The sequence below is a fragment of the Scyliorhinus torazame genome, chromosome 18, assembly GCF_047496885.1.
Source record: "Scyliorhinus torazame isolate Kashiwa2021f chromosome 18, sScyTor2.1, whole genome shotgun sequence".
Lineage (NCBI taxonomy): Eukaryota > Metazoa > Chordata > Chondrichthyes > Carcharhiniformes > Scyliorhinidae > Scyliorhinus > Scyliorhinus torazame.
In genome coordinates, this window is record NC_092724.1 from 25878576 (window position 1) to 25904806 (window position 26231).

General features: G+C 58.9%; 1 protein-coding gene across 3 annotated transcripts in view; it reads right to left on the bottom strand.

The window, feature by feature from the left end:
- Positions 1-26231, bottom strand: part of LOC140395065 (homer protein homolog 3-like) — a 92923-nt gene that overhangs the window by 12693 nt on the left and 53999 nt on the right. The window contains exons 4-8 of one of the 3 annotated variants that reach the window (XM_072482424.1): positions 25356-25463; positions 23825-23845; positions 8792-8934; positions 6857-7013; positions 2327-2437 (exon numbers count right to left, since the gene is read on the bottom strand). In XM_072482424.1, coding sequence (XP_072338525.1) covers positions 2327-2437; positions 6857-7013; positions 8792-8934; positions 23825-23845; positions 25356-25463 — 540 coding nt within the window. The remainder of the gene's footprint in view (positions 1-2326; positions 2438-6856; positions 7014-8791; positions 8935-23824; positions 23846-25355; positions 25464-26231) is intronic. The other 2 variants (XM_072482426.1, XM_072482427.1) reach the window with 2 other exon arrangements.

Sequence of the window (26231 nt, forward strand, 5' to 3'; positions counted from 1 at the left end):
GTCATTACCCCGAGTGTCAGTGATGTCAGTGCAGTGAGGGTATTACCCCGAGAGTGTCAGTGATGTCAGAGCAGTGAGGTTATTGTCCCGAGAGTGTCAGTGATGTCAGAGCAGTGAGGTTATTGTCCTGAGAGCTTCAGTGATGTCAGAGCAGTGAGGTTATTGTCCCGAGACTGTCAGTGATGTCAGAGCAGTGAGGTTATTACCCAGAGAGTGTCAGTGATGTCAGTGCAGTGAGGTTATTGTCCTGAGAGTGTCAGTGATGTCAGAGCAGTGAGGCTATTACTCCAAAAGATTCAGTGATGTCAGAGCAGTGAGGTTATTGCCCCGAGTGTCAGTGATGTCAGAGCAGTGAGGTTATTGCCCCGAGTGCCAGTGATGTCAGAGCAGTGAGGTTATTACCCTGAGAGTTTCAGTGATGTCAGAGCAGTGAGGTTATTGCCCCGAGTGTCAGTGATGTCAGAGCAGTGAGATTATTGTCCTGAGAGTGTCAATGATGTCAGAGCAGTGAGGTTATTGTCCTGAGAGTGTCAGTGATGTCAGAGCAGTGAGGTTATTACCCCGAGAATGTCAGTGATGTCAGAGCAGTGAGGTTATTACCCACAAGTGTGTCAGAGATGTCAGAGCAGTGAGGTTATTGCCCTGACTTTCAGTGATGTCAGAGCAGTGAGGTTATTGCCCGAGTGTCAGTGATGTCAGTGCAGTGAGGTTACTGTCCTGAGAGTGCCAGTGATGTCAGAGCAGTGAGGTTATTACCCAGAGTGTCAGTGATGTCAGAGCAGTGAGGTTATTACCCCGAGAATTTCAGTGATGTCAGAGCAGTGAGGTTATTACCCAGAGAGTGTCAGTGATGTCAGAGCAGTGAGGTTATTACCCCGAGAATGTCAGTGATGTCAGAGCAGTGAGGTTATTACACAGAGAGTGTCTTTCAGTGATGTCAGAGCAGTGAGGCTATTTCCCCTAGGGTTTCAGTGATGTCAGAGCAGTGAGGTAATTTCTCAGAGAGTTTCAGTGATGTCAGAGCCGTGAAGTTATTACCCCGAGAGTGTCAGTGATGTCAGAGCAGTGAGATTATTGTCCTGAGAGTGTCAATGATGTCAGAGCAGTGAGGTTATTTCCCCGAGTGTCAGTGATGTCAGAGCAGTGAGGTTATTGCCCCGAGTGTCAGTGATGTCAGAGCAGTGAGGTTATTACCCTGAGAGTTTCAGTGATGTCAGAGCAGTGAGGTTATTGCCCCGAGTGTCAGTGGTGTCAGAGCAGTGAGATTATTGTCCTGAGAGTGTCAATATGTCAGAGCAGTGAGGTTATTTCCCCGAGAGCGTCAGTGATGTCAGAGCAGTGAGGTTATTGCCCCGAGTGTCAGTGATGTCAGAGCAGTGAGGTTATTGCCCCGAGTGTCAGTGATGTCAGAGCAGTGAGGTTATTACCCTGAGAGTGTCAGTGATGTCAGAGCAGTGAGGTTATTACCCCGAGAATGTCAGTGATGTCAGAGCAGTGAGGTTATTACCCACAGTGCATCAGTGATGTCAGAGCAGTGAGGTTATTGCCCTGACTTTCAGTGATGTCAGAGCAGTGAGGTTATTGCCCTGAGTGTCAGTGATGTCAGTGCAGTGAGGTTATTGTCCTGAGAGTGCCAGTGATGTCAGAGCAGTGAGGTTATTACCCAGAGTGTCAGTGATGTCAGAGCAGTGAGGTTATTACCCCGAGAATTTCAGTGATGTCAGAGCAGTGAGGTTATTACCCAGAGAGTGTCAGTGATGTCAGAGCAGTGAGGTTATTACCCAGAGAGTGTCAGTGATGTCAGAGCAGTGAGGTTATTACCCAGAGAGTGTCAGTGATGTCAGAGCAGTGAGGTTATTGCCCTGAGTTTCAGTGATGTCAGAGCAGTGAGGTTATTTCCCCTAGGGTTTCAGTGATGTCAGAGCAGTGAGGTTATTGTCCCGAGAGTGTCAGTGATGGCAGAGCAGTGAGGTTATTACCCCGAGAGTATCAGTGATGTCAGAGCAGTGAGGTTATTGTCCCGAGAGTTTCAGTGATGTCAGAGCAGTTAGGTAATTTCCCAGAGAGTTTCAGTGATGTCAGAACAGTGAAGTTATTACCCCGTAGCTTCAGTGATGTGAGAGCAGTGAGGTTATTACCCCGAGAGTGTCAATGATGTCAGAGCAGTGAGGTTATTGTCCTGAGAGTGTCAGTGATGCCAGAGCAGTGAGGTTATTGTCCCGAGAGTGTCAGTGATGTCAGTGCAGTGAGGTTATTGTCCTGAGAGTTTCAGTGATGTCAGAGCAGTGAGGTTATTGTCCCGAGAGTGTCAGTGCAGAGAGGTTACCTCCTCTTTTTCCTTTAACAGGGTCTCCAGCTCTTCTACTGATTGGCTCAGATCTGTGTTATGAGTTGCAACAGTTACAACAGCCTCACCTTGTGACTCGAGCTCAATAATCTGGGGAACGAGCGGGAATGCAGGTTGGAAAGAGGGGTTAAGGGAAAGGGGTGACAGAGAGTGGTTGGAAGCAAATGGTGTGTCAGTAGGAGAGAGGTTAGCAAGGGGCAAGGGATGGAAGGCGGAGCGGAAGAAGGGGCATGGGTGAGAGAGGGGGAGGGGGAACGGGACAAGGGAGGATGGGCGGAAACGTTGGTTAGCAAGGGAACAGGGAGCAAGGGGCGAGGGGGGCCAGGGACGAGGGGGGCCAGGGACGAGGGGGGCCAGGGACGAGGGGGGCCAGGGACGAGGGGGGCCAGGGACGAGGGGGGCCAGGGACGAGGGGGGCCAGGGACGAGGGGGGCCAGGGACGAGGGGGGCCAGGGACGAGGGGGGCCAGGGACGAGGGGGGCCAGGGACGAGGGGGGCCAGGGACGAGGGGGGCCAGGGTCGAGGGGGGCCAGGGTCGAGGGGGGCCAGGGTCGAGGGGGGCCAGGGACGAGGGGGGCCAGGGTCGAGGGGGGCCAGGGTCGAGGGGGGCCAGGGTCGAGGGGGGCCAGGGTCGAGGGGGGCCAGGGTCGAGGGGGGCCAGGGTCGAGGGGGGCCAGGGTCGAGGGGGGCCAGGGTCGAGGGGGGCCAGGGTCGAGGGGGGCCAGGGTCGAGGGGGGCCAGGGTCGAGGGGGGCCAGGGTCGAGGGGGGCCAGGGTCGAGGGGGGCCAGGGTCGAGGGGGGCCAGGGTCGAGGGGGGCCAGGGTCGAGGGGGGCCAGGGTCGAGGGGGGCCAGGGTCGAGGGGGGCCAGGGTCGAGGGGGGCCAGGGTCGAGGGGGGCCAGGGTCGAGGGGGGCAAGGGAAGAAGGGGGGAAGGAAGGCGGGGCAGTGATGGAGGGCGGGGAAGTGGCCGAGGGTGGGGATGTGGCGGAGGGCGGGGGACGTGGCGGAGGACGGGGGACGTGGCGGAGGGTGGGGGACGTGGCGGAGGGTGGGGGAAGTGGCGGAGGGCGGGCGAAGTGGAGGAGGGCGGGCGAAGTGGAGGAGGGCGGGCGAAGTGGCGGAGGGCGGGCAAAGTGGCGGAGGGCGGGCGTAGTGGCGGAGGGCGGGCGTAGTGGCGGAGGGCGGGCGTAGTGGCGGAGGGCGGGGTAGTGGCGGAGGGCGGGGTAGTGGCGGAGGGCGGGGTAGTGGCGGAGGGCGGGGTAGTGGCGGAGGGCGGGGTAGTGGCGGAGGGCGGGGTAGTGGCAGAGGGCGGGGTAGTGGCAGAGGGCGGGGTAGTGGCAGAGGGCGGGGTAGTGGCAGAGGGCGGGGTAGTGGCAGAGGGCGGGGTAGTGGCGGATGGCGGGGTAGTGGCGGAGGGCGGGGTAGTGGCGGAGGTAGTGGTGGAGGGCGGGGGTAGTGGCGGAGGTAGTGGCGGAGGGCGGGGTAGTGGCGGAGGGCGGGGTAATGGCGGAGGGCGGGGTAGTGGCGGAGGTAGTGGCGGAGGGCGGGGGTAGTGGCGGAGGGCGGGGGTAGTGGCGGAGGGCGGGGGTAGTGGCGGAGGGCGGGGGTAGTGGCGGAGGGCGGGGTAGTGGCGGAGGGCGGGGTAGTGGCGGAGGGCGGGGTAGTGGCGGAGGGCGGGGTAGTGGCGGAGGGCGGGGTAGTGGCGGAGGGCGGGGTAGTGGCGGAGGGCGGGGTAGTGGCGGAGGGCGGGGTAGTGGCGGAGGGCGGGGTAGTGGCGGAGGGCGGGGTAGTGGCGGAGGGCGGGGTAGTGGCGGAGGGCGGGGTAGTGGCGGAGGGCGGGGTAGTGGCGGAGGGCGGGGTAGTGGCGGAGGGCGGGGGAGTGGCGGAGGGCGGGGGAGTGGCGGAGGGCGGGGGAGTGGCGGAGGGCGGGGGAGTGGCGGAGGGCGGGGGAGTGGCGGAGGGCGGGGGAGTGGCGGAGGGCGGGGGAGTGGCGGAGGGCGGGGGAGTGGCGGAGGGCGGGGGAGTGGCGGAGGGCGGGGGAGTGGCGGAGGGCGGGGGAGTGGCGGAGGGCGGGGGAGTGGCGGAGGGCGGGGGAGTGGCGGAGGGCGGGGGAGTGGCGGAGGGCGGGGGAGTGGCGGAGGGTGGGGGAGTGGCGGAGGGCGGGGGAGTGGCGGAGGGCGGGGTAGTGGCGGAGGGCGGGGTAGTGGCGGAGGGCGGGGTAGTGGCGGAGGGCGGGGTAGTGGCGGAGGGCGGGGTAGTGGCGGAGGGCGGGGTAGTGGCGGAGGGCGGGGTAGTGGCGGAGGGCGGGGTAGTGGCGGAGGGCGGGGTAGTGGCGGAGGGCGGGGTAGTGGCGGAGGGCGGGGTAGTGGCGGAGGGCGGGGTAGTGGCGGAGGGCGGGGTAGTGGCGGAGGGCGGGGTAGTGGCGGAGGGTGGGGTAGTGGCGGAGGGCGGGGTAGTGGCGGAGGGCGGGGTAGTGGCGGAGGCGGGGTAGTGGCGGAGGGCGGGGTAGTGGCGGAGGGCGGGGTAATGGCGGAGGGCGGGGTTAGTGGCGGAGGGCGGGGTAGTGGCGGAGGGCGGGGTAGTGGCGGAGGGCGGGGTAGTGGCGGAGGGCGGGGTAGTGGCGGAGGGCGGGGTAGTGGCGGAGGGCGGGGTAGTGGCGGAGGGCGGGGTAGTGGCGGAGGGCGGGGTAGTGGCGGAGGGCGGGGTAGTGGCGGAGGGCGGGGTAGTGGCGGAGGGCGGGGTAGTGGCGGAGGGTGGGGTAGTGGCGGAGGGCGGGGTAGTGGCAGAGGGCGGGGTAGTGGCAGAGGGCGGGGTAGTGGCGGAGGGCGGGGAAAGGGAGGGTCAGAAGGTTAATGGGAATGGGGTAACAGTCAGAGGGAGTTGCAGGGGAGGGGGGAGTGAGAAGTGGGAGCGGAGGGGTAGTGAGGGGATGAGTTAGTGGGCGGGGAAGGATTAATGGGGGTCAGGGGAGGAGTTAGTGGGGAGGAGGGGTTAGTGGGGGGAGGGGATAATGGGGGGAAGATTTAGTGGGGGGGGAGGGGGCAGTCAGGGTGGCAACAGTGTGGGGCGAGTGGGCAGTGGGAGAGGTGGGAGGGTTTGGGGCAGTGGGGGTTATGGGCAGTGGGGGCATTGGGAGGGGGGCCGTGTGAGGCGAGGGGTCATGTGAGGAGAGGGGGTCGTGTGAGGAGAGGGGGTCGTGTGAGGAGAGGGAGTCGTGTGAGGAGAGGGGGTCGTGTGAGGAGAGGGGTCGTGTGAGGAGAGGGGTCGTGTGAGGAGAGGGGTCGTGTGAGGAGAGTGGGTCATGTGAGGAGAGGGGGTTGTGTGAGGAGAGGAGGTCGTGTGAGGAGAGGGGTCGTGTGAGGAGAGGGGGTCGTGTGAGGAGAGGGGGTCGTGTGAGGAGAGGGTCGTGTGAGGAGAGGGGGTCGTGTGAGGAGAGGGGTGTGAGGAGAGGGGGTCGTGTGAGGAGAGGGTTGTGAGGAGAGGGGGTCGTGTGAGGAGAGGGGGTCGTGTGAGGAGAGGGGGTCGTGTGAGGAGAGGGTTGTGAGGAGAGGGGGTCGTGTGAGGAGAGGGGGTCGTGTGAGGAGAGGGGGTCGTGTGAGGAGAGGGGGTCGTGTGAGGAGAGGGGGTCGTGTGAGGAGAGGGGGTCGTGTGAGGAGAGGGGGTCGTGTGAGGAGAGGGGGTCGTGTGAGGAGAGGGGGTCGTGTGAGGAGAGGGGGTCGTGTGAGGAGAGGGGGTCGTGTGAGGAGAGGGTCGTGTGAGGAGAGGGGGTCATGCGGGCGAGGGGAGGGGCGCGTGCAAGGGGTGGGGTGTGTGCGAGGGGAGGGGTGCAGGCGAGGGGAGGAGTGCGTGCGAGAGGTGGGGTGCGTACGAGGGATGGGGCGCGTGCGAGGGGTGGGGCACGTGCAAGGGGAAGGGCAGTAGGTGGGGAGAGTTGCGTGCGAGGGGAGAGGCGCGTGCGAGGGGAAGGGCAGTGGGTGGGGAGGGTGGATTGAGTTGGGTGTTGGAGGGCAGAGTGGGAGGGAGTAAGGGAGAGGGGATGGGGAAGAGGGAGTTATGGAGAGGGTGGAGGGGAAATGAGGAATGCAGATATTGGGGAGGGCGAGTGGGATGGAGAGAAAAATATGAACAACGATTAGCTGCTGAGTTCAGAGACATTTGGTAATTTATCTATGAACTGAATAACATCTGAGTGGCAGTAACGAGGGGTGGGTGTGTGGGTGTCGGTTGGGGATTTGTGTCCTGTGTATCAGAACACAGCTGACTCCAGCAATGAACTGTGATGTTCCGGTATTGGTGTCACTGTCTGCTGACAGCAGCAAAAACAGAGTTTCTGTGTATGATCATCTGACCCTTATTGTGCACAACGTACCCATAGTCTGGGGCCAGGCACCAAGCTGGCACAGAATGAGCACATCAACGTCGGGAATACAGGGGCAAGAATGGAGAATTCCCTTCATGCAGCTCCCCCCTCCTCAGCCCGACAGTCTCCCCCTGCTCCAAGGGTCTCACCCGGTCTCGCAGTTTGTCTGTCTCCTCCTTGTAAGCCGTCAACTGTTTTTTCCATTGCTCAACGGTGACGTTTGATTCATGCAGTGCCTGTACCAGCTTTGCGTTACTCTCCTGCAGTGCAAACAGCTCCAGCTCCCATGGTGACTCCCCAATAGAACTGGAGACAGAGAGAGAGAGAGAGGGTCAGGAATGTCAGAGAGATGATGTTTATTGTTGGGAGGGAAAGGGAACGATAGATATGAAGAGCAATCAACGCACGTGCTTGAGGGGCTTTATTTTAACCTCTCCTTCCAGCCAGAAAACTGCCCTGGATCAATAATCACTTCCGAATCAAACAGAGAGCTCCAAAATCAACTTTCCAAATGCAAACAAAAACAGAAAACGCTGGATAAACTCAGCAGGTCTGGCAGCATCTGTGGAGAGAGAAACAGAATTAACGTATTGAGTCTCTTCCAATTAGGGTCTTGACACAACTGTGTCTGGTGTTTGTGGGGCTGCACTTTGAGTCGGTTCATTGCTGACTCTTGAGGTGAAGGGGCTTGTCTTTATGAGGAAACGTTGAACAAGTTGGACCTACTCTCACAGGAGTTTAGAAGAACGAGAGGTGAGCTTCTCGAAACACAAAGGATTCTAAGGGGGCTCACCAGGGTAGATGCTCTCATAGGAAAATCTAGAACTAAGGGACACAGTTTTTAAAAAAAGGGTCTTGCATTTAAGACGGAGATGAGGAGGAATTTCCCCAGGGAGCAGTGGAGGCTGGATCGCTGAATGTATTCAAGGCTGAGTGAGACATTTTTCATTGACAAGGGTGTCAAAGGTTATGATGGGGGTTGTAGGGGGGGGGGGCAAGAAAGTGCAGTGAGATAAGACCACAGTCAGATCAGCCATGATCTTATTGAATGGCAGATCAGGCTCAATGGGCCGAATGGCCTGGCTCTATGCCTATTTCTAATGTTCTTGTGACAAAGGCAGCAGACTCCATCACCTGCAAGTTCCCCTCTTCGTCGCACACCACCTTGTTATAATGTATGATAATCTTTATTGTCACAAGTAGGCTTACATCAAGACTGCAATGAAGTTACTGTGAAAAGCCCCCAGTCGCCACATTCCAGCGCCTATTCGGGTGCACAGAGAGAAGATTCAGAATGTCCAATTCACCTGACAAGCACGTCTTTCAGAACTAGTGGGAGGAAAGCGGAACACCCGGAGGAAACCCACGCAGACACGGGGAGAACGTGCAGACTCCGCACAGTGGCCCAAGCTGGGAATCGAACCTGGGATCCTGGCGCTGTGAAGCAACAGTGCTAATCACTGTGCTACCGTAATACATCGCCGTTCTTTCACTGTTACTGGGTCAAAATCCTGGAATTCCCTGCCTAACAGCACTGTGGGTGTACCTGCACCTTAGGGATTTAAGCGGTTCAAGAAGGGCAATTGGGGATGGGCAATAAATGCTGGCCCAGCCAGCGACATCAATATCCCATGAATGAGGACATCAGTCTAGGTGGAGCAGTGAGTCACTGGAGTCAGGAGTGGAGACCGGGCGATTCTCTCTCCTGAACCCTAAGGAACGGATCATCTGATTCCCCTGGCTGAGATCAGCTTATTCAGCGCAAGGTGAAAATGGAACCTGGGCCCCGCCTCTACAGTGGGTCTCCGTGCTATCACATTGGGTGGTGCAATTTCTTAATGGGCATCTCCCATTTCCCAAGTGTTACAGTAAGTGTTTGACAAGGGGAAAATGTGAAAATGTAATTCAGAGTGGCCCAGCAATTCCCATCAGTACTGATGACATCAATGAGCAGAGGGCTTCCTGTTGTTGTCCACGTTGGATCTGTGTGTGTCAGTTGCCAGCATGTGAGGTTGTACTTGGTCGGGGAGACAAACCAAGATGGTGGATTCCCGTTGGTGCCGTTTCTGCGACTGGGAACCTACCCCTGGGAGAAGAGAGTCTTGAGCTGAGCACTGTCCAGTGTCATCTCCCCATCACAGCTCTCCGTGTGGTACAGCTTTGGACCACTGCTCCCATTCGCACTGGCCGGCTGCAGCGGGGGCGAATGAAGATCCCCGGACAATTCCTAAAGCAGAGCAGACATTTAATGTATCAATCCTTCATCACCACAGAAAAGCAGCAAAATGGGGCAGGAGAGGAGGGAGCCCAGCACTAGAATAAAGGAATCAGGCAGCTGTGTAAAATGGGGACTATTGGAAATATCTTAGGCGAGAACCAATCAAAGCACAAAAGAGTCAAGAGAGAGAGTGACGAGAATGAGAGGAACAGAGAATGAGAATTAGAAAGGGGGAAAAGAGACAGAAGGCAAGAGAGAAAGAGTGATAGGAAAGAGAGGGAAGGAAACAGCCAGAAGGGCAGACTACAGAAGAAGCTTATGGAACATACGTAGAGAAAGAGAGGGAGTGAGAAAGAAACAGTTTCAATGGCATTGGGTCAAACATGGGCAAGGAAACCTCCTGCTAATTACCACTTACTGTTTCCCCACCACCTCCCACTCCTCCCAGCTGATGAATTGGTGCTCCTCCATGTTGAACATCACTTGAAATGAAAATGAAATGAAATGAAAATCGCTTATTGTCACAAGTAGGCTTCAAATGAAGTTACTGTGAAAAGCCCCTAGTCGCCACATTCCGGCGCCTGTTCGGGGAGGCTGAGACGGGAATTGAACCGTGCTGCTGGCCTGCCTTGGTCTGCTTTAAAAGCCAGCTCTTTAGCCCTATGCTAAAGCAGCCCCTACTAAGTACTGAGGTTAACAAGCGTGCAGAATGTACTTCAATGTCCATCATCAAGGGTAGCTTGTTGGAACCATTACAGATCAAGCTGGACAAATTAGACACAGCTGCTAGACTGGGACTACGGCAAGTGGCGAGGGAAAAAACAACTTGACCTCATCCTCACCAACCTGCCTATTGCAGATGCATCTATCCATGACAGTAGCAGTAGGAGTGAACACCACACAGTCCTTGTGGAGACAAAGCCCTGTTTTCACACTCCATCAGGCTCTGTGGCACTACCTCCGTACTAAATAGGACATATCTAGCAACTCAAAACTGGGCATCCATGAAGTGCTGTGTCAGGAACAGCAAAATTGTACTCCAGAACAATCTGTAACCTCATGGCCCAGCATATGCCTACTCTACCATTACCACCAAGCCAGGAAATCAACCCTGGTTCAATGAAGATTGCAGGAGAACAACACCAGGCATTCCTAAGAGTGAGATGTCAACCTGGTGAAGCGACAACACAGGACTACTTGTGTGCATAACAGCATAAGCAGTAAGTACTAGACAGAGCTAAGTGATTCCACAACCAATGGATCAGGTCTCAGCTCTGCACTCGGCCACATCCAGCCATGAATGGTAGTGGACCATTCAACAACTCACTGGAGGAGAAGGCTCCATAAATATCTCCATCCTCAATAATGTGGGAGTCCAGCAAATTGTGGCTGAAACATTTTCACCCATCTACAACCAGAAGTACCTGGTGAATGAACCATCTCGACCTCCTTCGGAGGCCCCCAGCATTACAGATGTCAGTCTTCAGCCAATTTGATTCATTCCAAGAAACAGCCGAAAGTATTAGGTACTGCAAAGCTTATGGGCCCCGATGACACTACAGCAATAGTACCGGGGAAGTTGCTGGAATCAATCATTAAGGAGGAGATGACTGAACATTTGGAAAGACAAAGCTCAATCCACCATTGTCAGCATGGTTTTATGAAGGGTAAGTCATGCTCGACAAACTTGCTTGAGTTCTTTGAGGACGTAACCAGCAAGGGGGATAATGGGGAACCTGTGGATGTGGTATATCTAGACTTCCAGAAGGTGCTTGATAAGGTGCCACATAAAAGACTGATCCCAGAAGGTGAGATTGGGGGTAGAGTACTAGATTGAATTGAGAATTGGCTGACTGACAGAAAGCAGAGGGTCGGGATAAATGGGTCTTTCTCTGGCTGGCAAACTGAAACTAGTGGGGTGTCGCAAGGGTCAGTCCTCGGACATCAACTGTTTACAATCTATATAAATGATCTGCAAGTAAGGACAAATTGTAACTTGGCAAAATTTGCAGATGGTACTAAAATAGGTGGGAAAGCAGGCAGTGAAGAGGAGATAAAAGATTTTACAGACGGATATAGATAAGCGAGGAGATTGGGCCAAAGTTTGGCAGGTGGAGTTTAATGTAGATAAATATGCAGTTATCCATTCTGAGCGCAAAATTAAAACGGCAAATTATCTAAATGGTAAACAGATTCAAGATGCGTCTGGGCAGAGGGATCTGGGTGTCTTTGTTCATGAATCGCAGAAAGTCGGTATGCAGGTACAGCATGTAATTAAAAAGGGAAATGGGGCAGCACGTGACACAGTGGTTCGCACTGCTGCCTACGGCGCTGAAGACCCAGGTTTGAATCCCGGCCCTGGGTCACTGTCTGTATGGAGTTTGCACATTCTTTCCACGTCTGCGTAGGTTTCACCCCAACAACCCAAAGATGTGCAGGTTAGATTGATTGGCCATGCTAAATTGCCCCTTAATTGAAAAAAAAATAATTGGGTACTATAAATTAAAAAAAAAAGGCAAATGGAATGTTCGCGTTTATTCCAAAAGGACTGGAGGATAAAAGTAGAGATTGTTGCAATTGTATAGGGTGTTCGTGAGTATACATCTGGAGTACTGTGTCCAGTTTTGATCTCCTTATTTGAGGAAGGATATTTTTAATAATCTTTAGTGCCACAAGTAGGCTTACATTAACACTGCAATGAAGTTACTGGGAAAAGCCCCTAGTCGCCACATTCCGGCACCTGTTCGGGTACACAGAGGGAGAATTCAGAACGTCCAAATTACCTAACAGCACGTCTTTCGGGACTTATGGGAGGAAACCAGTGCACCCGAAGGAAACCCATGCAGACACGGGGAGAACATGCAGACATCCGCACAGACAGTGACCCAAGCCAGGAATCAAACCTGGGACCCTGGTGCTGTGAATCAACAGTGCTACCCACTGTGCTACCGTGCTGCCCTTATGTTGGAGGCAGTTCAGAGGAGGTTCACCAGATTGATTCCGGGGATGAAGGGTTGACATATGAGGAGAGATTAAAAAGTTTGGGCTTATACTCGCTGGAGTTTAGAAGGATGAGAGGGGATCTCATCGAGGTGTATAAAATACTTTTTTTAAAATTTAGAGTGCCCAATTATTTTTTTCCAATTAAGGGGCAATTTAGTGTGACCAATCCACCTACCCTGCACAACTTTGGGTTGTGGGGGTGAAACCCACGCAGACAAGGGGAGAATGTGCAAACTCCACACGGACAGTGACCCGGGGCCGGGATCGTACCCGGGTCTTCAGTGGCACATGCAGCCGTGCTAACCATGCGCCACCGTGCTGCCCAAGGTGTATAAAATACTAAATGGGATTGATAAAGTAAACGTGGACCAAATATTACCCCTTGTGTGGCAACCTAGAAAGAGGTGTCACGGATATAGGTTGAGAGGCAGTAGATTTAGAACTGAGATGAGGAGGAACTACTTCTCGCAGAGGGTGGTAAATTTGTGGAACTCACTGTCCCATAGTGCGGTGGAATCGGAGTCATTAAATGGTTTCAAGAAGGCGATAGATTTTTTTCTGATAAAAAAAATTGGGTCAAAGGGACATGGGCAACAGGTGGGGATGTGGATTTGAGACCAGGAAGAGATCAGCCATGATATGAATGGAGGAGCAGGCTCGAGGGGCTGAATTGCCCACTTCTGCTCCTAATTCCTATATTCCTATGTACAGAAGACTCGTGCTACAGAATTAGCCATGCCCCTAGCCAAGCCGTTCCAGCACAGCTACAACACTGACATCTACCCAGTAATACGGGAAATTGTCCAGGTATGTCCTGCAGACAAAAAGCTGGACAAATTCAACCCAGCCAATTACCGCCCCATCATTTTACTCTCAATCATCAGAAAAGTGATGGAAGGGGTTGTTGTCAGTCAAGCGACACTTACTCAGCAATAACCTGCTTACAACACTCAGTTTGTGAAATGCCAAGGCTTCTCCGCTCCTGACCTCTTTATAGTCTTAGCTCAAATATCAGAGATGAACTCCAGAGGTGAGGTGTGAGCGATTGCCATTGACATCAACGCAGCATTTGACAGAGTCAATTGGAATCAAGGAGAAATTTTCCACTTGGTTAAGCCATTTCTAGCACGAGGAGGCATTTTGTCAGTCATAAGATTGTGAATCGCTGAATTCGCTACCTCAAAGGACTGTGGATATTTAAGGCTGAGATCAATAGAATTTTGTTCTCTCACGGAATTAAGGGACATGATGATTGGCGGCAAGCTGTAGTTGAGCTAGAAAATCAGCCATGATCCTGTGGAATAACGGATCAGGCTCGAGGGGCCAAATGGTTAACTCCTGCTCCTATTTATGTCTGTGTACACAGGTTTAGAATGTGCATGTGAGCAAAGAGAGTTCAAGTGAGGGCGTGAGAGTGAGTGAGCAAAAGTGAGAGCAAGTGGGCAAGCGCAAGAGAGCTAGTGAGCGAGCGTGAGAGGAAGTGCCCGAGAAAGCGAGCACAAGAGAGAGCGAGCATGAGAGGGCGAGCACGAGAGAGCGAGCACGAGAGAGCGAGCACGAGAGAGAGCGAGCACGAGAGAGAGTGCACACGAGAGAGAGCGCACACGAGAGAGAGCGCGCACGAGAGAGAGCGCGCACGAGAGAGAGCGCGCACGAGAGAGAGCGCGCACAAGAGAGAGCGCGCACGAGAGAGAGCGCGCACGAGAGAGAGCGCGCACGAGAGAGAGCGAGCACGAGAGAGAGCGAGCACGAGAGAGAGCGAGTATGAGAGAGCGAGCGCGAGAGAGCGGGCGCAACAGAGAGCGAGCGCAACAGAGAGCGAGCGCAACAGAGAGCGAGCGCAACAGAGAGCGAGCGCAACAGAGAGCGAGCACAACAGAGAGCGAGCGCAACAGAGAGCGAGCGCAACAGAGAGCGAGCGCAACAGAGCGAGCGCAACAGAGCGAGCGCAGGAGAGCGAGCGCAGGAGAGAGCGAGCGCAGGAGAGAGCGAGCGCAGGAGAGAGCGAGCGCAGGAGAGAGCGAGCGCAACAGAGCGAGCGCAGGAGAGAGCGAGCGCAACAGAGCAAGCGCAGGAGAGAGCGAGCGCAGGAGAGAGCGAGCGCAGGAGAGAGCGAGCGCAACAGAGCGAGCGCAGGAGAGAGCGAGCGCAACAGAGCGAGCGCAGGAGAGAGTGAGCGCAACAGAGCGAGCGCAGGAGAGAACGAGCGCAGGAGAGAACGAGCGCAGGAGAGAACGAGCGCAGGAGAGAACGAGCGCAGGAGAGAACGAGCACTGGAGAGAACGAGCAGGAGAGAACGAGCAGGAGTGCCCGAGAGAGCGAGCACAAGAGAGAGAGCACGCAAGTGTGAGAGAGTCAGCATGAGAGTGAGCATAAGCGTGTGAGAGCGAGCGAGAGCAAGCATGAGAGAGCAAGAGCGAACGTGAGAAAGCAAGCAAGCTGGAGCGAGGGAGCAAGCTGGAGAGGGAGCCAGAGAGCATGACAGGAAGTGAGAGGGAGTGAGAGAGCGTGAGAGAGCGTGAAAGGGAGTAAGAGAACAAACGAGCCTATGAGCAAGTGAGTGAGCGTGAGAGAACATGCAAACATGAATGAGCAAGCAAGCGAATGGGCAAGCAAGCGATTATTAAAGCGAGAAAGAGCAAGAAAGCCTGAGATCATGAGCAAGCAAGAAAGTGAGCAGAGAGTCAGTGTGAGAGCAGTGTGAATATGAGCGAGCGTGAGAGCAAGTGAGTGAGCGCCAGTGAGAGAGCGTGAGTGCAAGTTGAGCGCGAGTGAGCATGAGAGCTTGTGAGCGAATGTAAGAGAGCAAGCATGAGAGAGCATGTGAGCATGAAAACATGAGCAAGTGTGACAGAGTGAGCAGGCATGAGAGAGCGAGCAGGTGTGAGAATGCGAGCAGGGGCGAGAGAGCGAGGTGTAAGAATACGAGCAGGGGTGAGAGAGCGAGCAGGTGTGAGAGAGGGAGCAGCCGTGAGAGAGGGAGCAGCCGTGAGCGAGCGAGCAGGCGTGAGCGAGCGAGCAGGCGTGAGCGAGAGGGGAGGCGTGAGCGAGAGGGGAGGCGTGAGTGAGAGGGGAGGCGTGAGCGAGAGGGGAGGCGTGAGCGAGAGGGGAGGCGTGAGCGAGAGGGGAGGCGTGATGGTGCGAGCAGGCGTGAGAGAGCGAGGAGGGGCGAGAGAGCGAGCAGGCGTGAGCGAGAGGGGAGGTGTGAGGGAGTGAGCAGGCGTGAGAGTGCGAGCAAGCGTGAGGGTGAGAGCAGGCATGAGAGCGCGAGCGGGCTTGAGAGCGCGAGCGGGCGTGGGAGCACGAGCGGTCGTGGGAGAGCGAGCGGGCGTGGGAGAGCGAGCGGGCGTGGGAGAGCGAGCGGGCGTGGGAGAGCGAGCGGGCGTGGGAGAGCGAGCGAGCGTGGGAGAGCGAGCGGGCGTGGGAGAGCGAGCGGGCGTGGGAGAGCGAGCGGGCGTGGGAGAGCGAGCGGGCGTGGGAGAGCGAGCGGGCGTGGGAGAGCGAGCGGGCGTGGGAGAGCGAGCGGGCGTGGGAGAGCGAGCGGGCGTGGGTGATCGAGCAAACGTGGGAGATCGAGCGGGCGTGGGAGATCGAGCGGGCGTGGGAGATCGAGCGGGCGTGGGAGAGCGAGCGGGCGTGGGAGAGCGAGCGGGCGTGGGAGAGCGAGCGGGCGTGGGAGAGCGAGCGGGCGTGGGAGAGCGAGCGGGCGTGGGAGAGCGAGCGGGCGTGGGAGAGCGAGCGGGCGTGGGAGAGCGAGCGGGCGTGGGAGAGCGAGCGGGCGTGGGAGAGCGAGCGGGCGTGGGAGAGCGAGCGGGCGTGGGAGAGCGAGCGGGCGTGGGAGTGCGAGCAAGCGTGGGAGATAGAGCAGGCATGAGAGAGGGAGCAGGCTTGAGAGAGAGGGAGCAGGCTTGAGAGAGAGAGCAGGCGTGAGAGAGGGCGCAGGCGTGCGAGAGGGAGCAGGCGTGAGAGAGAAAGCAGGCTCGGGAGAGCGAGCAGTCGCGAGAGAGCGAGCAGGCGCGAGAGAGCGAACAGGCGCGAGAGAGCGAGCAGGCGTGAGAGAGCGAGCAGGCGTGAGAGAGTGAGCAGGCGCGAGAGCGCGAGCAGGCTTGAGAGAGCGAGCAGGCGCGAGAGAGCGAGCAGGCGCGAGAGAGCGAGCAGGCTTGCAGGCGTGAGCAGGCACGAGGGAGTGAGCTGACGCGAGAGAGCGAGCAGGTGCGGGAGAGCGAGCAGGCGTGAGAGAGAGCGAGCAGGCGCGGGAGAGCGAGCAGGCTTGAGAGTGCAAGCAGGCTTGAGAGTGCGAGCAGGCGTGAGATATCGAGCAGGCGCGAGGGAGTGAGCAGACGCGAGAGAGCGAGAAGACGCGAGAGAGAGAGCGGGCGTGGGAGAGCGAGCGGGCGCGGGAGATCGAGCGGGCGCGGGAGATCGAGCGGGCGCGGGAGATCGAGCGGGCGCGGGAGATCGAGCGGGCGCGGGAGATCGAGCGGGTGTGGGTGATCGAGCGGGCGTGGGAGATCGAGCGGGCGTGGGAGATCGAGCGGGCGTGGGAGATCGAACGGGCGTGGGGGATCGAGCGGGCGTGGGGGATCGAGCGGGCGTGGGGGATCGAGCGGGCGTGGGGGATCGAGCGGGCGTGGGGGATCGAGCGGGCGTGGGAGATCGAGCGGGCGTGAGAGAGCGAGCGGGCGTGGGAGAGCGAGCGGGCGTGGGAGAGCGAGCGAGCGGGCGTGGGAGAGCGAGCGGGCGTGGGAGAGCGAGCGGGCGTGGGAGAGCGAGCGGGCGTGGGAGAGCGAGCGGGCGTGGGAGAGCGAGCGGGCGTGGGAGAGCGAGCGGGCGTGGGAGATCGAGCAAACGTGGGAGATCGAGCGGGCGTGGGAGATCGAGCGGGCGTGGGAGATCGAGCGGGCGTGGGAGATCGAGCGGGCGTGGGAGACCGAGCGGGCGTGGGAGAGCGAGCGGGCGTGGGAGAGCGAGCGGGCGTGGGAGAGCGAGCGGGCGTGGGAGAGCGAGCGGGCGTGGGAGAGCGAGCGGGCGTGGGAGAGCGAGCGGGCGTGGGAGAGCGAGCGGGCGTGGGAGAGCGAGCGGGCGTGGGAGAGCGAGCGGGCGTGGGAGAGCGAGCGGGCGTGGGAGAGCGAGCGGGCGTGGGAGAGCGAGCGGGCGTGGGAGTGCGAGCAAGCGTGGGAGATAGAGCAGGCATGAGAGAGGGAGCAGGCTTGAGAGAGAGGGAGCAGGCTTGAGAGAGAGAGCAGGCGTGAGAGAGGGCGCAGGCGTGCGAGAGGGAGCAGGCGTGAGAGAGAAAGCAGGCTCGGGAGAGCGAGCAGTCGCGAGAGAGCGAGCAGGCGCGAGAGAGCGATCAGGCGTGAGAGAGCGAGCAGGCGTGAGAGAGCGAGCAGGCGTGAGAGAGTGAGCAGGCTTGAGAGCGCGAGCAGGCTTGAGAGAGCGAGCAGGCGCGAGAGAGCGAGCAGGCGTGAGAGAGCGAGCAGGCGCGAGAGAGCGAGCAGGCTTGCAGGCGTGAGCAGGCACGAGGGAGTGAGCAGACGCGAGAGAGCGAGCAGGCGCGGGAGAGCGAGCAGGCGCGAGAGAGAGCGAGCAGGCGCGAGAGAGCGAGCAGGCGCGAGAGAGCGAGCAGGCGCGGGAGAGCGAGTAGGCTTGAGAGTACAAGCAGGCTTGAGAGTGCGAGCAGGCGTGAGATATCGAGCAGGCACGAGGGAGTGAGCAAACGCGAGAGAGCGAGAAGACGCGAGAGAGAAAGCGGGCGTGGGAGAGCGAGCGGGCGCGGGAGAGCGAGCGGGCGCGTGAGATCGAGCGGGCGCGGGAGATCGAGCGGGCGCGGGAGATCGAGCGGGCGCGGGAGATCGAGCGGGCGCGTGAGATCGAGCGGGCGCGGGAGATCGAGCGGGCGTGGGAGATCGAGCGGGCGTGGGCGATCCAGCGGGCGTGGGAGATCGAGCGGGCGTGGGAGATCGAGCGGGCGTGGAAGATCGAGCGGGTGTGGGGGATCGAGCGGGTGTGGGGGATCGAGCGGGCGTGGGAGAGCGAGCGGGCGTGGGAGAGCGAGCGGGCGTCGGAGAGCGAGCGGGCGTGGGAGAGCGAGCGGGCGTGGGAGAGCGAGCGGGCGTGGGAGTGCGAACAAGCGTGGGAGATAGAGCAGGCATGAGAGAGGGAGCAGGCTTGAGAGAGAGGGAGCAGGCTTGAGAGAGAGAGCAGGCGTGAGAGAGGGCGCAGGCGTGCGAGAGGGCGCAGGCGTGCGAGAGGGAGCAGGCGTGAGAGAGAAAGCAGGCTCGGGAGAGCGAGCAGTCGCGAGAGAGCGAGCAGGCGCGAGAGAGCGAACAGGCGCGAGAGAGCGAGCAGGCGTGAGAGAGCGAGCAGGCGTGAGAGAGTGAGCAGGCGCGAGAGCGCGAGCAGGCTTGAGAGAGCGAGCAGGCGCGAGAGAGCGAGCAGGCGCGAGAGAGCGAGCAGGCGCGAGAGAGCGAGCAGGCGTGAGAGAGCGAGCAGGCGCGAGAGAGCGAGCAGGCTTGCAGGCGTGAGCAGGCACGAGGGAGTGAGCAGATGCGAGAGAGCGAGCAGGCGCGGGAGAGCGAGCAGGCGCGAGAGAGAGCGAGCAGGCGCGGGAGAGCGAGCAGGCGCGGGAGAGCGAGTAGGCTTGAGAGTACAAGCAGGCTTGAGAGTGCGAGCAGGCGTGAGATATCGAGCAGGCACGAGGGAGTGAGCAGACGCGAGAGAGCGAGAAGACGCGAGAGAGAAAGCGGGCGTGGGAGAGCGAGCGGGCGCGGGAGAGCGAGCGGGCGCGGGAGATCGAGCGGGCGCGGGAGATCGAGCGGGCGTGGGAGATCGAGCGGGCGTGGGCGATCGAGCGGGCGTGGGAGATCGAGCGGGCGTGGGAGATCGAGCGGGCGTGGGAGATCGAGCGGGTGTGGGGGATCGAGCGTGCGTGGGGGATCGAGCGGGCGTGGGAGATCGAGCGGGCGTGGGAGACCGAGCGGGCGTGAGAGAGGGAGCGGGCGTGGGAGTGCGAGCAAGCGTGGGAGATGGAGCAGGCATGAGAGAGGGAGCAGGCTTGAGAGAGAGAGCAGGCGTGAGAGAGGGCGCAGGCGCGAGTGAGCGAGCAGGCGCGAGAGAGCGAGCAGGCGTGAGAGAGCGAGCAGGCGCGAAAGAGCGAGTAGGCGCGAGAGAGCGAGCAGGCGCGAGAGAGCGAGCAGGCGTGGGAGAGCGAGTAGACTTGAGAGTGCGAGCAGGTGTGAGAAATCGAGCAGGCACGAGGGAGTGGGCAGACGCGAGAGAGCGAGCAGACACGAGGGAGTGAGCAGACGTGAGAGAGCGAGCAGGTGTGAGAGAGTGAGCAGGCGTGGGAGAGCGAGCAGGCTTGAGAGTGCGAGCAGGCGTGAGAGAGCGCAGGCATGAGAGAGCGAGCAGGCATGAGAAATCGAGCAGGCACGAGGGAGTGAGCAGGCGTGAGGGAATGAGCAGGTGTGAGAACGCGAGCAGGTGTGAGAGTGCGAGCAGCCTTGAGAATGTGAGCAGGCGTGAGAGAGTAAGCAGGAGTGAGAGAGCGAACAGGAGTGAGAGAGCCGGCAGGCGTGAGAGTGAGCAGGCATGAGAGACCGAGCAGGCGTGAGAAAGCGAGTATGAGAAGCAAGGAAGTCAGCATGAGAATGAGAGTGAAAGTGAGCGAGTGAACATGAGAGCAAGTGAGCAGCACAGTGGCGCTGTGGTTAGCACTGCTGCCTCACGGCGTTGAGGTCCCATGTTTGATCCCGGCCCCGGGTCACTGTCCGTATGGAGTTTGGACATTCTCACCGTATCTGCGTGGGTTTCACCCACACAACCCAAATGTGGAGGAGAGGATGCAGGGGAGAGGGGAGAGGGGGGGCGGGGAGAGGTGGAGAGGGGGGAGGGAGGGGCGGGGAGAGGGGGGGGGGGCGGGGAGAGGGGGTGCGGGGAGAGGGGGGGTGGGGAGGGGGGGGCGGGGAGAGAGGGGGCAGGGGGAGAGGGGGCGGGGGAGAGGGGGCAGGGGGAGAGGGGGCAGGGGGGAGAGGGGGCAGGGGGGAGAGGGGGCGGGGGGAGAGGGGGCGGGGGGAGAGGGGGCAGGGGGGAGAGGGGGCAGGGGGGAGAGGGGGCAGGGGGAGAGGGGGCAGGGGGGAGAGGGGGCAGGGGGGAGAGGGGGCAGGGGGGAGAGGGGGCAGGGGGGAGAGGGGGCAGGGGGGAGAGGGGGCAGGCGGGTGAGGGGGCAGGCGGGTAGAGGGGGCAGGGGGTAGAGGGAGCAGGGGGAAGAGGGGGCAGGGGAGAGAGGGGGCAGGGGGAGAGGAGGCAGGGGGAGAGGGGGCAGTGGGAAAAGGGGGCAGGGGGAGAGGGTTCAGGGTGAGAGGGGGCGGGGGAGAGGGGGCGGGGGGAGAGGGGGCGGGGGGAGAGGGGGCGGGGGAGAGGGGGCGGGGAGAGGGGGCGAGGGAGAGGGGGCGGGGGGAGACGGGGCGGGGGGAGATGGGGCGGGGGGGAGGGGGCGGGGAAAGGGGGCGGGGGGAGAGGGGGCGGGGGAGAGGGGGCGGGGGAGAGGGGCGGGGGAGAGGGGCGGGGGAGAGGGGACATGGGGAGAGTGGGCAGGGGGGGAGTGGGCAGGGGGGAGAGTGGGCAGGGGGGAGAGTGGGCAGGGGGGAGAGTGGGCAGGGGGGTGAGTGGGCAGGGGGGAGAGTGGGCAGGGGGGAGAGTGGGCAGGGGGGAGAGTGGGCAGGGGGGAGAGTGGGCAGGGGGGAGAGTGGGCAGGGGGGAGAGTGGGCAGGGGGGAGAGTGGGCAGGGGGGAGAGTGGGCAGGGGGGAGAGTGGGCAGGGGGAGAGTGGGCAGGGGGAGAGTGGGCAGGGGGGAGAGTGGGCAGGGGGAGAGTGGGCAGGGGGGAGAGTGGGCAGGGGGGAGAGTGGGCAGGGGGAAGAGTGGGCAGGGGGGAGAGGGGCATTGGGAGAGGGCAGGGGGAGAGGGGGCACGTCAGTGTTATAATGTGCAAGAATGAGTGAGAGTCTGAGAGATTCAAGAGTGAAATGGTGAGGGAGTGCCTGAAAGACAGTGTGAGAAGGAGAGAGTGTGTGGTAGAGTGTATGTATGTGGCACTCAGCAATGAGAGGAATGAGAATCTGACAAATTTGGACAGGTGGGTCAGAGTGGAAACATTTCACAGACAGTGCACCCCCCACAACACCATATTATTCAGATTGGCTGATCAGCAAGGTCAGCTCTGCCTGCTGTTCATTTGCAGAGAGAGCAAAACAAGAAGATGCAGGAACTGAGCATGAGATAGAGTGATAGGAGCGGGAAAAGTCCTGGGAGAAGGTGGGAGCCCCGGCGAGGGGGGCCGGAGCACCCGGGAGAGGGGGCAAGAACACCCAGGCGAGGGGGGTCAGAGCTCCCAGGCGAGGGGGGTCAGAGCGCCCAGGCGAGGGGGTCAGAGCGCCCAGGCGAGGGGGGTCAGAGCGCCCAGGCGAGGGGGGTCAGAGCGCCCAGGCGAGGGGGGTCAGTGCGCCCAGGCGAGGGGGGTCAGAGCGCCCAGGCGAGGGGGGTCAGAGCGCCCAGGCGAGGGGGTCAGAGCGCCCAGGCGAGGGGGGTCAGAGCGCCCAGGCGAGGGGTGTCAGAGCGCCCAGGCGAGGGGGGTCAGAGCTCCCAGGCGAGGGGGGTCAGAGCGCCCAGGCGAGGGGGGCAGAGCGCCCAGGCGATGGGGGTCAGAGCACCCAGGCGAGGGGGGTCAGAGCGCCCAGGCGAGGGTGGCGGGAACGTCCAGGCGAGGGGGCCAGAGCGGCCAGGTGAGGGGGCCAGAACGGCCAGGCGAGGGGGCCAGAACGGACAGGCGAGGGTGGGCCAGAGATCCCAGGCGAGGGGGTCAGAGCGCCCAGGCGAGGGGGTGCCAGAGATCCCAGGCGAGGGGGTCAGAGCGCCCAGGCGAGGGGGTGCCAGAGATCCCAGGCAAGGGGGCCAGAGCACCCGGGAAGGAGGCCAGAACGCCCTGGTGAGGGGGTCAGAGCGCCCAGGCGAGGGAGGTGGCCGGGGGCGAGAGCCCCGGCAAAGAGGGCAAGAGCTCCAGCGAGGGAGGGGTCGAGATCAGCCAGCATTGGGGGGGGGGGGGGGGGGGGGGGGGGGAGGAGATCAGCTGGCGAGGGGGAGGAGAACCCAGGCTAGGACGACCGAGCCCTGGCTGGGGGTGCAGAGCCTGGGAGGGGAGAGAATTTAAGGTGAAAAGTGGGACAGGGAGCTAACCTCACTCAGCGCTCCAGATGTTGCACCAGGAAATATTCTGATAAATATTTTTCATTCTGCATGTCAAGATATTGCAGTGCAGAGTTAGAGCAGCTCCCTGTGGAATCTGATTTACTCAGGGGATGGATAGGATCAGATGCTAACTCCTAACTCTCTAATCCCAGAATCTGGTCAGTGAGGATTACTCCAGTCAGGATTATCTGTTCCTGCTCTGAGCTCAGCATTAATATGATCACATTATCTCACTGGGAAATATAATGGGACACACAGACTTCTGAAAAAATTTATCATTGCCACATGTTCGTTAATGCCCAGTTATTCACAACCTGGTTAATGAAACTGACCACAGATAGAAAAACTCTCAAACTCTGATCATAACTAACATTGTGATCACTATCATGCCTGGCCTCGGAATGTTTGATGGGGACAGTGTAGGGGGAGCTTTACTCTGTATCTAATCCTGTGCTGTACCTGTCCTGAGAGTGTTTGATGGGGACAGTGTTGAAGGAGCTTTACTCTGTATCTACCCCTGTGCTGTACCTGTACTGGGAGTGTTTGATGGGGACAGTGTAGAGGAACTTTACTCTGTATCTAATGAGGATTCCCAATGCTCTGCATTACCTGTCTCAGGATTCCAGTGGAAGTGATTGCATTCCATTCTGCTCACTCTCTAAGGTAAAGGATCAGATTATTTTTGGGTCCTGTCCTATATAGCTGACTGCAGTAAAATGAATTAATAGTGGGACTGAGGATTGTTGCAGCAGCTGATTCACGTGAATGAGTCGCTGACCCATTAAATCTCCAGCTTCAGCAGCAGCTTCTGTCCACTTGTTTCGTCATTTCAAAGGCACAGTAACTGGAGCAATCGCAGACTGACCTGGCAATCCTAATCCATGCCAGGCTCTAGAATCCCAGCACCTGACAAGCAGTCGTCCTGCTTGACCTCAGTTTGAGTTTGGTCACTGGCATTCGGTCACACTTGGCTCATCCCTTCCACAGTGGCTCCAGCCAGTTTTCTCTAATTGAGATTTGGATACTGGCTGGGATCTGAACAAAAACATGATGGCCTGCTGCTGAAACTGGGTTGATGTTTGGTTAGAAATCACCACTGATGTAGAAGTTGTGATTTGCACATGATTGCAGGCTTCATAACACCAGGCTTTACTCTGTATCTAACCCCGTGCTGCACCTGTCCTGGGAGTGTTTGATGGGGACAGTGGAGAGGGAGCTTTACTCTGTATCTAACCCCATGCTGTACCTGTCCTGGGAGTGTTTGATGGGGACAGTGTAGAGGGAGCTTTACTCTGTATCTAACCCCGTGCTGCACCTGTCCTGGGAGTGTTTGATGGGGACAGTGTAGAGGGAGTTTACCCTGTATCTAACCCCGTGCTGCACCTGTCCTGGGAGTGTTTGATGGAGGCAGTGTAGAGGGAGCTTTACTCTGTATCTAACCCCATGCTGTACCTGTCCTGGGAATGTTTGATGGGGACAGTGTAGAGGGAGCATTACTCTGTATATAACCCCGTGCTGTACCTGTCCTGGGAGTGTTTGATGGGGACAGTGTAGAGGGAGCTTTACTCTGTATCTAACTGAGGTCTCAGAGGGCAGGTACAACACAGGCTAGATACAAAGTAAAGAGACAATTTGTACTGATGTAATACTCACCCACGAGAGCTCAGGACCCATCTGTTAATATGAGGGAGAAAAGAATCATTACACACTCAGGGAGTGTGATCGGCACGCACGCTGGGAGCAGGATCAGCACGCACGCTGGGAGTGGGATCGGTGGGCACGCCGGGAGCGAGATCAGCACTCACGGCGAGAGTGAGATCGGCATTCACACCGGGAGCAGAATCGTCACGCATGTAGGGAGCGGGATCGACACGCATGTAGGGAGCGGGATCGACACGCATATCGGGAGCAGGAACGGCATGCACATCGGGAGCGGGAGCGGCACGCACGCCGGGAGTGGGATTGACACGCACGCCGGGAGAAACATCTACCCCCATGTCAGGAGCAGGATCGACATGTATGTGGGAATGCAATCGACATGCACGCCAGGACTTGGATCGACACGCACGTCGGGAATGGGATTGACATACACCGGGAGTGGGATCGACACCCACCGCGAGTGGGATCGGCATATACCGGGAATGGGATTGACATACACCGGGAGTGGGATCGACACCCACCGCGAGTGGGATCGGCATATACCGGGAATGGGATTGACACACACCAGGATTGGGATAGGCATACACCTGGAGTGGGATCGACACACACCGAGTGGGATCGACACACACCGGGAGTGGGATCGACACACACCGGGAGTGGGATCGACACACGCCGGGAGTGAGATCGACACACGCCGGGAGTGGGATCGACACACGCCGGGAGTGGGATCGACACACGCCGGGAGTGGGATCGACACACGCCGGGAGTGGGATCGACACACACCGGGAGTGGGATCGACACACACCGAGAGTGGGATGGACACACACCGAGAGTGGGATGGACACACACCGGGATCGGGATCGGCACACACCGGGAATGGGATCGGCACACACCGGGAATGGGATCGGCACACACCGAGAGTGGGATGGACACACGCCGGGAGTGGGATTGACACACGCCGGGAGTGGGATCGACTCACACCGAGAGTGGGATTGACACACACCGGGAGTGGGATGGACACACACCGGGATTGGGATCGGCATACACCGGGAGTGGGATTGACACACACCGGGAGTGGGATCGACACACACCGGGAGTGGGATCGACACACACCGGGAGTGGGATCGACACACACTGGGAGTGGGATCGACACACACCGGGAGTGGGATGGACACACACCGGGATTGGGATCGGCATACACCGGGAGTGGGATTGACACACACCGGGAGTGGGATCGACACACACCGGGAGTGGGATCGACACACACCGGGAGTGGGATCGACACACACTGGGAGTGGGATCGACACACACCGGGAGTGGGATCGACACACACCGGGAGTGGGATTGACACACACCGGGAGTGGGATCGACACACACCGGGAGTGGGATCGACACACACCGGGAGTGGGATCGGCACACACCGGGAATGGGATCGGCACACACCGGGAATGGGATCGGCACACACCAGGAGTGTGATTTACAGTATGGATAAATCTTTATGATGGGGATAGTGGAACTTCTTTACCTGTGGGGCAGAAATATCCAGTGCTGGATTCGTTAATTCAGTCTTATCCTGGGATTTCTCTCTCGTTAATCGTGCAGCTTCCTTAACCTCTTGGAACCTTTCTGCAAACTTTAACAGAACAGAAACATCAAAGTCATTTCACTCCTGGAATGCCTGGTTCTAATGTTATGATTCCGCTGCCTTTTTCTGGATCCCCACCAGCTACAGCAGTTAAAAAAAAAAAAATCATTGGCATTGAGGATGTGCTGAGGACATGAAAGGGTTGATAAAAATGCAAGAGACCGCTTGACACGGAGACACGCAATCTGCTAACTCATTCCGTTCAAAACCTTGAAGCTGTGGAATGTTTGGTGCCTCCAATAATCTGTAGTGTTGTAACTGTGATATCACAGGTTCTCTCTCTTGTCACTCCAGGTGTTTTACAGTTATCTCCTCTCATCTCCCAAGTTCCTGCTCTCCAGCCCAAATCCCACTCTGCTCAGATCCCTGTTCACCTGTCCAAATTTCACATCAATGCACCAGCAACACTCTCCTTGCCCACACTCTCCTTGCCCACAGGCCCCTGATCTTGGTTATCTCAGGGCGCCCTGCATCTTACACACATTCAAAGCCCAATTATTGCCAGTTCCCTTCCTCTGTTCTCAGCTGAATCAACCTTTGGTTATCTTGCTCCCTCCAGCCTGAAACTCCTATGCTAAAAGTTAAAAGCAGTTCTAATAGGGAAACGTTATCAGTCTCCTGATGTGGTGACCTTCAGTCTGGGATGTTTTGTTCTGTAAATTTACTCTTGGAATACAAGCTGCTGCTGTTCTCTCTCCCTAGGGGGAATACCGCTCTGGGCCCTGGGCCCAGGTTCTTGGTTACAATAGCCACAGT